Source organism: Drosophila montana, unplaced genomic scaffold (assembly GCF_035044405.1).
Source record: "Drosophila montana isolate Dmon_TW-CO22-7 unplaced genomic scaffold, ASM3504440v1 contig_2583_1, whole genome shotgun sequence".
NCBI classification, from domain to species: domain Eukaryota; kingdom Metazoa; phylum Arthropoda; class Insecta; order Diptera; family Drosophilidae; genus Drosophila; species Drosophila montana.
In genome coordinates, this window is record NW_026997446.1 from 195,710 (window position 1) to 207,083 (window position 11,374).

The 11,374-nt window shown below is 41.0% G+C and overlaps 1 protein-coding gene across 1 annotated transcript; it reads left to right on the plus strand.

Annotated features, from left to right (window-relative positions):
- Positions 1-354: 354 nt before the first annotated feature.
- LOC135429053 (uncharacterized) lies at positions 355-9,532 on the plus strand. Its single transcript, XM_064683228.1, has 6 exons — positions 355-541; positions 5,826-5,957; positions 6,210-6,360; positions 6,470-7,293; positions 8,121-8,326; positions 9,105-9,532. Exons 1-6 carry the CDS (start codon positions 355-357, stop codon positions 9,357-9,359), a joined length of 1,755 nt encoding a protein of 584 aa, XP_064539298.1. The 3' UTR covers positions 9,360-9,532.
- Positions 9,533-11,374: the final 1,842 nt, after the last annotated feature.

The window sequence follows — 11,374 nt, forward strand, 5'->3', positions numbered from 1 at the left end:
CTTGAACTTGGTCGTGTTAAGATCGCAGAAGCCTAGACCGAGAGTGTGTGTGAGGTGAATTCGATGCGCCGGCGCAGCTTGAATATATTTTTGAATATTTATAAGTGCGTTAATTGGGCCGCTTTTCGGACACAGATTCGATCGGGTGACGACTTCTTTCATTGAAATCAGAAAATGGAACAAAGATCCGTTGTGCCTTTGCGTGCCGAGAAGTGTACATAAATCAGAACCAAACTTTTGTAAACAATCTAACGGCAAATCCATCCGTATCTGTAACTATCTGTATATATATATATATATATATCTGCATTTGTGAAATTTCATCGAGTTGACGTGAGTTAGTTTCTAACCAAAATGGACTGGCAGCGTTCCTCAGCGGGCGCTGGGCTCTTGCTGCTGCTGCTATGTTTGCCATTGCCATTTACACAGACGCATGCCTGGAGCCTGCCCGCCTCCGTCCCAGCCCCAGCTCCAGCTCCAGCTTCGGCTCCGGCTGCAGCCTGGTCGCCAGTTGTGGCACCTGCTCCACGACAACTGAGTGGTAAGTTATGCCAAGTCACCTGGATGCACAAATTCATTCGGTTTGTTGCCAACTTTTTTGGTGGATGACTCAGTCCAATTTCTTTTCATATTTATTTCTTTTTTCGGACCTTTCGGATATGTAATGCGCAATGGGCCGCTGTTTAAAATGCAAAGCAAAGCAAAACAAAACACAATCAAAAGCACTTTTTTTTTTATTGCAGTGAAATTTTTGCTCATTAAGTTAAATGTGAGAGCGCACGAATTTTACTAGCCATTATATCATAGCTGAGCACAGATGGGTTTCTAAGACTTGAATAGAGGCCTGATGTGGCAATTGACAGGCGAGAGTCGAGAGTCGACATCAATTCGAGTTGTCAGTTGTCAACTTTATGCCTAATTAACGCTCACTCTCATGGCCAGTGCAGCAGAACAGGAATATTGTTAGGAAAGGGTTTGCGTTTTGTGGAGCAGGTGACATGCTCGCTGCTCGCAATCTCTGCTCGTCTCGGCTCTGTTCTTCAGGTGCGCAAAGCGAGCAATTAGCCGGGCCTGCACTTGTGCGAGGTGCCACAAAAAAGAAGAAGCCCATTGCAAGCGCCTTGGCCATGTAATATGGGTCAGACTTATAACTAAACTAGAACTAGTTGAGCGCTTTAAGCACACGATTATTTACACGCTCCGACGCTTGAGCTGTCCAAAGGGTGCACCTTAATGTAAAGTCATTAAAAGCACACGCAGTTAAACACATGACAAAAACATAAACGAGCTCTTTTTTTTTAATATAACGAACTTGAAATACTCTAGCAAAAAAGAAACATTTTGTGGGTTTTGAGTGGGTTAAGTTTGAGAGTTTAGTAAATCGGACAAAGTATTATTTATTTAAATAAGGAAATAAATAAATAAATTAGTTGGTTTTTGAGTAGATTAAGCTTGAGAGTTTTTTTTAATCGAACTATTATTATTTATTATAATGAAAACTGTCGATTTATGGTAACAATTATAGCTCACAAATTCAAACTGAAATAAATATCTATCGAATTTACATTTATTTCGAAAGTTTTTAGTAGCTCAATCGAATAAATCAGAAATATATCCTTGTCTTTTTTTAGGTTCCTTTCTATTTAAGACAACAATTGGATTTTAATTTGATTTAATATTTAGCTCTGACTAATAAAGTTAAGTTTTATATAAATATTGAATATCCAACTAAGACAGTAATTATTACTAAAATCAGTAGGGCATGATTATGAAAAAATTAATTGTTCCATTAAAGGAGAAGCTCTATCTGGAAGGCCTAAATTTGCTCATGTTGACATTAATTTAAAGATTGGCTCACTTTAACAAGATTATTGAGGGAAGCCGCACATATTTCCAATTGTATTTGCTTGACTAATAATCAAGCCAATAATCGACTAGATAAACTTTAATTGCTACCAATTTTGCACAAATTGTTAGCCTTAAAAACAAGTATTTGTTGAACATAAACTGAACATCGAAACGCTTCGCTCATGTGCAAGTTGTTATGCCCCACAACGAGAGAGCAGCAAGGCAATGTAAACAGAAGACAGAAGACAGAAAACAGGCTGATATCTTAGCCAAGTCATGATATGTTGCCAGATTCGGTTGTCCACTACAAAAGACAATAAACTGAGGCCGGCTGAGAATTGAGGCGCTGTTGTTGGGGCGATCTGACACCAAAAACAACCAGAAAACTGCTCAGAATTGGGTTATAACCGTCAATTGAGATACGTGTGTGTGTGTGTGTGTGTGTATAAATGTGGTTACACCTTGTCTTGTTTGGTTTGGCTTGTTGCTGTTGCAAACAAAAGCCACTGGAAAACTGACAAAACAAAACTGCGGCATTGACAGCATTTTTCCGTGCCTTTAAAGCGCAAATAAAAAATAAATGGCAAGAGCAAAAATTAAAAGTGTTGTCCACGGAATGAAATCAAATTTCATTTTTTAATTGCTGCCCGCCTGGCATCTAACCAATTGCCCAGTTTGGCCACAGACCACATGGCCAGATGCCAGCTCCCCAATCCCCCCCCCATTCCCCTTCGTTAGGATCTCATCTCTTGTGCGTATTAAGTGACATGGTTTGTGTGTGGACCTGGAAATGTCTCAGATTTGCGTACACATTTCTCGTTGGCTTGTTGACGTCGTTTTACGCGTCTTCAATTCAAGCAAATGCCGCAGATCGAAAACCAGTGAAAGTTTATTGAGCGCCGTTTTTGGCCGTGGTAGCCGTGGTAGCCGGGTAGCCGGGTAGCCCCGGCACAACTCACACATTTCTTGGCTAACGGTAATGCAAAGTGTGTTGTTTCGGAGGGGCACGAGTTTCTATGAGAATTCATTCTTTTATTCCACACACAAGTTGTGTTCTAAAAAGTCGAAACTAGAAATTGAAAGAGCCGCAAAAACTAACAGAATTCATTTGAATTGAAATTGGAGGGCTTTGTGTGTGATGTGATAAATAATTCAGCAAATTGTGCTCAAATTGAGTTAACTTCTACTTTTTCTCAATATTTAAACACAATTTATAAGTATAAAATGTACATAAATATATGTACTTAATCTAAGCAGACTAACTAACTGAACAATTCAGCAAATTGTGCTTAAATTAAGTTTAATACTTTTACTTTTTCTCAATATTTAAACGTAGTTTTGAGGCATTAAATGTACTTCAATAGATGGACTTAATTAATTTGAATTGAATTGAAATTAAAGTGCTTTGCGTGTGACATGATAAAAAATTTAATAAATTGTGTTGGCCTGCATAGACAAAGGATTTTTAAATTAAGTTAACTACTTCTACTTTTTCTCAATATTTAAGATCAATTTATAAGTTTAAAATGCACATAAATATAAGGACTTAATCTGGCTAAACTAACTAACTAAATAATTCAGCAAATTGTGCTGGCCTGAATAGAAATAGTTATTCAAATTAAGTGATTTACATCTACTTTTTCTCAATATTAAATCGTACATAAATATAAGGACTTAATCTGATCAGACTAACTAGCTGAAATCGACGCATATTTCACTTTCAAATGCCACCCAAGGCGAGCTCTTCAGCTTTACAACTATATCTACGATATATACAGAATTTCTCGTGATTATGCTAATATTTTATGAGCTACTGTTATGGACAGCCAATGGCCATAGATAAATGAGATTTACAGCACAGTTATGTAGTTAGCCAGTTGATAGTTGATAGTTGGCCCAAATGCCCAGCAGCCGGGCAGCGTTTACAGTTGGCCAAGTGGCCAGTGGCCAGTCAATGGGCCCAGGCGATTGTGGACATGCAAATAAACGCGTCACCCATCGACAAGTTCGGGCTCATTGGGCACGCCCTCGCCGAATGCATGCGATAGCCAGCCAAAGTATAATAACCATGGGCCACGCATAAATTTCAATTGCAGTGAAAGTAGAGAAAAAAAAGTGTAGCTGAAATTAGCTCGAGCCCAGCGCATGGGCATTGTCTCTTGGGCTCTTGGTCATGGTCGTGGCTCGGCGGGGCGTGGGGGTAGGAGTAGGGGTAGCCACGGCAGGGTCTGGCTTAATGTGCCGCGCATTTGTAAGCAGCCAAACCAAAGCGCTGGCAAATGTCAGACATGCAGACGCTCGCCGAGGGAATCGCTGTGGATGCCGCCGCGTGGGCTGGCGACAGTACAAGGATTTTATCTGTTGGATGTCACCACGACAAGAGGGAAAACAAACAATTTCTCACAATGCCAGATCCTAGGCTTCCCATTGATTTCAGCTTTCACTTGGGCATTGGATGCGGCACAGAATGACATTATTGGCAGCCGTTTGGGTCAAAGTACAGGCAATTGAAAGTGAAATATGCTAGGCTTCATGTGCTGCCATTTTCACTAATCACGACTTGCGAGCTGTTGCAGCTGCAACCTGCAACTGGATGCGAAATGCAGCAGCAGCAGAAGCAGCAGCAGCAGCAGCATCGCCTGATGTGGGGCAATTAAAAGGCAGCCAGGTGACAGCTTGTTGCATTGTGTGTAGCCTTAACAACCCCCCCAACAGCACAATCATAATAAGAGATAAAAATAAGTGAGGGTATATTAAACGGGTATGACTGACTAGGGACAGACTGTGAATCCAGCGCAGCTCCTGCTTGAAATATAGCCCAAGACTAAACTTAAAGAAATTCTTGCTCTTATATATTGTAAATTAAAAAAAAGAGTTAAAAATATTTGAATTGAATATGAACTGTATTCATATTTAATATTTTTCCACTTGAATATTAATACGAAAGATATTAATGTGAAAAGTCAGAATTAAATATGATAATCATTAAATTAAATATGTTCATATTAAAAAGAAATTTTAATATGCCACTATTCCTTAGTTTTAACCTTAGGCAAAAATATTTAAATCCAAGTGTAAATAATACAATTTACAATGATTTTTTTTTGTGTGTAGTTCTTTTAAGCTCTCAGATAAGTTTATCAATACAGGAGGAGCTCAGCTCGACTCGACTGTTGATGCCTAGCAAGACTATATATATATATGTGTATACATATATCATAGATGAACCGTTCCGCCTTTCTAAATATGATATATCTAGTTCTTAAGTTTATAAAGACAGGAGGAGCTCAGCTCGACCATGTTTAGATCGACTCGGCTGTTAATGCTGATCAAGAATATATATATACATTTCATAGATAATTCCCTCTGCCGTTCCCCAAAAACATACTACCCTTTTAACTCATTTTAAATGGCTGCAGGGTATACGAATAATTGCTCAATTTACAAGTCGCCTGCCACAGCGCGCGTTGCAAGTGTGACAAATGATGCCCGGCAGGGTCCGACTTGCTTTAATTATAATTTAAACAATCAACTTAATTGTTTGTCAATTGAATTTGAAAATCGAGTGCCGCAATTAAGTTGTGATTAATTGTGAGGCTTTGCACATTTTCACTTGATTGTTGCAGCTGCTGGTTAGAAATCAGCAATAACCATGTTTTAAACATGCGGCATGCGCCGCAGACAATGTGGCAGCTGCAGGTGGCATGGATGAGCGCGGCAGAGCCAACAATTGCCACACAAGGTGTTATCAGTGCTTCAGTTGTTTTTGATGTTGTTTTTGCTGTTGTTGCTGGCCAGTGGTCAGCACTTTCACTCAAATATTTACAGTTGGAAAAGCTGCGGCCATCGTAACGCTAACCAAATTAGAGCAAAATTCCAAATATGTTTTGGCCTTTTGTAATAGTTTTGCCAGAGAGTCTTGAATGTCATTTTGGTTTTTTTGTTGCATCAACATTAATGTTGCCTCTATTTTGCAGAGATCTCGCCGTATCTGGACCTGGCGCTTTGTCCCATACGCGCTGAGCCCTGGGGCTGTGCCAGGCAGAAGTCGGCCAGGATTCTGGATGTCTGGGACGATGAACTCCACTTGCAGTGGCAGAAATTGAAAGGTGAGCGAAGCACTAATCGACCAAGTGAAAGAGAGGTGTTAATGAGGTGCAAGCGTGGCTCAGGTGAAAATCAAAGCCAGTGAAAACTTGCCAATTGCCAAAGATTAGCCAGACTCAAGTGCGACAATTCATATGAAAACAAATAATGCCAAGCTTTCGATCTTTGCTCTTTACTCTGGACAACATTTGAATAAAATCGCGCCCAAATGTGTGCGGCAATTAAACAAAAATGATTTTCCATTTTCGCCACAGTCGAAGCGGATCGGCAGCTGAACGCGACGATCGAGAGACGCGGCTACAGCGCCTCGGAGCTGCCCATCAAAGAGAAGCCGTCGACGTTGCTCAAGAAAATCGAGATCGGCACCAAATACATGAAGGAGTATCTCGCCGAGACGATGGACGGGTGGGTAACTGGCCAACAAGTTAGCTGGGCAACATTTTTCCGGTTTCCTAACTCTTCTTCTTCTCCTTCTCTTTCGTTTGCTCTCTATCCATTTTTTTTTTGGGCGCAGTTTCCTTGGCCGCGAATACGAGTATCTGCAGTCACCGAAAGCGGCGGCGCCAGATGATAGTGAAAATGCGGATTACGACGATGAGACGGATGCAGAGGAGGCGGAATCGGCTGTCGAAAACAGCGGCGAGGATGAGACGGACGATGATGCGTCCAACAGCGGCGATCAGGAAACGAGCGACGCCGAGGAGGATGAAGCGGAAGCCGACGCAGAGGCGGAGGCGGACGCGGAGGCGGACGCGGAGGCGGACGCGGAGGATGAGCCGGAAAATGAAAGTGCTCAGAGCCTGGCCGAGAGCAATGCGCAGCCGGCGAACGATGTGAAAACCTCGGTGTTCAGCGACGATGGCGCATCGAGCACCGTGGAGTTCATAGAACTGGAGGATGGCGCCGAAGATGCGGCGGGTGCAGTAAAGAAACCCGGCGGCGGCGGCGGCGGCAAGAAACGCAAGAAGAACAAGACCAAGCGCAAGAAGAAGGGACAACAACAGCAGCCAGCCACAGTGGTTGTGGTGCAGGCAGCGCCGGAGCAGCACGAGGTGGAGGACGGACACGACGGCGACTCGACAGTTGTTAGCCACGGCGGCGGCGGACACGGAGGCGGCGGCCACGGAGGAGGCGGCAGGCCCTTCAAGCGCAAGACCAAGCGCGGCAAGCGCAAGCGGAAGGGTCAACAGTCCCAAGCGGCCGTTCAGGAGGAGACTAGCGACCCGCTGGGCATCGGTCTGCTGGACGATCTGGTGGATGCCGGCGTCGGCGGCGGCGGCGGCGGCGGTGGAAAGCGCAAGCATAAGAACCCGATTAAATATGGTAGAAGTAACGGAGGTGTGTGTTGTTTGCTGCGTGTGGTTTTCAATGAATTTAGCGCACCATTTCCTAAGCACACTTTAGTGCCTATCTATCAATAGTATAAGCTGCTAAAACTCAAAGCTTTGGCATGCCGAAGATAAGTACACTTGCAGAGAAATTAAGAAAAATCAAAGAGTTGTGGGAAAAAGAGAAAATATTTCTCCACAAAAGATAAATAGTAAAAAAAACCGAAGAAACTTCTCCACAAAAGATTAATAGTTGAAAATAAAAAAGGAAAACAATAATAATTTCTGCAAGCGTATAAAATAGCATGCATGTGCGTGTCATAGCAGGCAGACATGCACAGCATGTGCACTGCTTGGCAAGCAGTGGGATTTGGTGTCGGTGCGTACAAGTGTCATAGCATTCAGCTGTGCACAGAGCGCGTAAACTTTAAGCTAATTTTAAGCTGCCTTTTAACGGACAAATAATTTATGTTTAAATTTAAAGTGAAAGGTATTTAAAAATAATTTAAGCTTATCTTCCAATATTTTCGCTTTCATTTGCATAAATTATTTGCCCGTGCATAGTCTAAGTTCTTGTACATATTGCCTGCTTGCTTCGAATGCTTTTTGTGTTCTCGTTATCGTTATCGTTATCGTTCTGTTATCGTTATCGTTATCGTTACCGTTAACGCACTTACGCGCACTGCAGTTCATACTAACAAACACCACCCTCCCAAGCGATAAATATCGTTAAATCGTTTTTTATGTGTATTTCGATGCGTTCTTTTTTCTTTGGTCATAAGTGTGTTTGTGTAGAAATGTAGATCGATATTAATCGAACTTGAACTTGATTCACAGTGACACGCGGCAAGAAGAAGAAGAAGAGGAAGGCATACGCTAAGCTGGTGCTAATTGGCTCCCTGCTAAAGGCCAAAATCGAATTGCTGCTGAAAATACTGGGCGCCCATCTGCAAGTGAAGTTCTTTGCGATAGCCCTGATCGGACTGCTGATAAATATCGCCCGGTTCTGGATCGATGTCAAGCGCGGCGGAACGCCGTCCAAGGTGAGTTGAGAGAGAATTACAAATGTGTTGCGTTCTATTTTGTTCTGTATCTCACACGAACATCTCGTTCCGGTTATGAGACCAAAATGTTACTTGTTCTAAACGGATCTTCTGCACCCCTTTTTTTTGTTGTTAATCTTAATCTTAAGTATGAGCAAATGTTTTTTGGCAAACTCACTCTCTCTCTCTCTGTCTCTCTCAATCTTTCTATCCCTTTCCCTGTATACTCTGAAAAACATATTGTATATAGATATGGAAAACTGCGTACACAGATCCAAGGCGTTTTATTATGTTTGTTTCACTCCAGCTGCGGTTTCCGTTTTACAATTTCTCCACAACAGTTCCAACCACAATTATAGACCACAAAAATGTACCGTATGCTAACATATTCAGACCTTTTTGGTTTCAGATATGGTAAAATTTTTGGACAGCTACCACAATAATCAGTACATAAATTCAAAAGATTCCCATAACTAAACCAGTCAAAATATACAATAATATTTACGTAGCGTATCCAAAATGTTCCCCACAATGTGTAAGTATGGGCGTGGCTCTCGCCCTGCCCCCTCCCTCCCCCCTCAAAGTAACATGCCTTGAAAAGCAGCTGAAAGACAGCCAATCGACACACACACACATACTCTCTCCCTCCCCCAAACAGTGATATCTCCCCCCTCCGCCCAAAATAAAAAACAGTCCACACAGCTCTTACACTCTGGGCTCTTTGGTATTTCCTGTGGTGTTTCTCACTTCACGCCCTATTTGCATCATTTCTAACTAGGTTGTCTATGTCGAACATGCTCATCATCAGCACCATTACGAAGACCATGGCGAGGATTGGGGCAGCGAGCAGGGCGGCGGCAGCTACTGGAAGCGATCCCTGCAAACGGATCCATCCATCGAGGAGCTCGACTCCTCCACGGACAGCTACCAGGTCAGGCCGCAGTCGCAGCAGCAGCAGCAGCCGCAGCAGCTGCAGCAGCAGTCGCAGGATCCCCATTATCTGGCCTATCGCAATCAATATCAGTGGCAGTGAATGTGACCATGGAGCATTATTTATATAAACTATTTATTTGACTTACATCGTGTAATCGACGCTGATTATTAAATAATCCCTAGAGTCCTAGTTCGAAATTAATTTTAGCCCAAATGCCAGTAAACCAATTGTGTAGCTGTACTCCCGCCTTAGTAGAAATTTATTTGACTTTAGTGCAATGCGCCCTAATATGTAAATTTAATTTTAGTCTTACTTGAAAAACAATTGCAGTAAATATCGCTGCTTTAATATTAATATTTGTTGAATATTAAGCTGATGCAATTAGCCTTAAGTAATTTATTCGAATTATTTATTTTATTCGTATGTTTTATGTTATGATCCAAAATAAAACCTTTGATAATTGTAAACTGTTTTGAAAACTTATAATGAATGAAAGGAATGAGTTCAATGATGATTTTTGAAAAGAAATATGTTTCTTTGCTTGGATGTCCTATGAGCCTATTAAAAACTGCGCCGATTCTTCTCTCTAGGTTAGTTTTGAATTTGAAATTTATAGATTTTTGAGACGAATGTGGCTGTAAAAATGTTGATTGGAGTTATTTTGTTCATGGGTCTATTCTCTATCTAGATCTCAATCTAGATCTAGATCTAGATCTAAGCATAATGACAAGTTCGTTTCTTGTGAGTAAAAGAATAGGTATAAAATGTTATCTTAAAGATGATTCTGAGGGGTTCAATTTGTCGGTCAAAAAATATTATAAAATTCGAAAATTAACTTGAAAAGTCTCGAATTTCTATTTGAGGCCTCTACTAAACTTAAAATTAACTTAACTTTACCAAATTTATAATCGAGTTTGACGAATGAAGACAGTTTGGTCAAGGTTTGCCTTCTATATTGAAATTTATGCAAATCTATGCAATATAATATATAATTTAATATAATATCAATGCAAATATAATTTTTTTTAGCAGTAATATCGTGTACCTCCCATTAAAAAACAAACCTAATTTTTATCTTGGAATCTTAAAATGTTCTCTTCAAACGATTGCGTATGACAAGCTTAGCAAGAAGAGATATCAAAGGGGGTAAATTATTTCGATAGACTTAGAAGATGTCTTGGTCAAGTAAGCTGAAAAGGATGTTTCTGCAAAATATATATTTATGAACATTCATTTACTTGGAATCCTAATTTGTAACTTGTATTCTTAGAAGTTTATCTTCAAGCGATTGTGGATGACAAACTAAGTAAGAAGAGATCCCAGGGCAGGTAAATTGTTGGACTTATTATTTCTCGGTCAAGTACGGTGAATGTGATGTTTATCCAAATCTTTACAATCGATGCATAGATTGACAATTCAAGCGATTGTGGACGACAAACTTAGTAATAAAATATTCCAAAGGAGATAAATTACTTTTATAGACTAGACTTAGTTGAATTTTCGCTCAAGTTAGCTGAAAAGGAATGTTTTTCCAAAATATATCTTTATGAACATCAGGCAATTGCCTGTCATAACAAAAAAAAAAAAAGAAATGGGTGCTCACTTCCTGTGGTAACTGGCTGTCTATAATCGATGCATAGATAATTTGCACACGAGCTGAATATGAGGCTAGAATGCGGTCAATTCTATGTGGAATTTTTTGGAAATTTCACCTATGCGGCCGTGCGCCAGATTCTAATTTGTGGCCCAATTTAGGTACGGAGCACTGCTCCGTAATACCAAATAGGTGCGACGTGCTCCAGTAACTAGAGAAGACAACGATGGGTGTCCCGGTGTCTCGGCAATTTGCGCATGTGCGGTGCGTGCCTCAAATGTTGAGTACACCAAAGTTTGGGCACAGACAAAATGTTTGCCAATTAAATTTGTGTGTTGACAAACGTCAAACAAGTGCGAGAATAGCCAATTTATGGCTAATAAATGAATGATCGATGGCCAATGTCCAGGCAACAACTGATTGACGGCGATTGACGGCGATTGACAGCGACCCCCGGTGGTAATGTAGGAGGCGTCTCTCCTCAAAAAGAAAGTGAACAAAGGTCCAGTTTTTGTTGCTG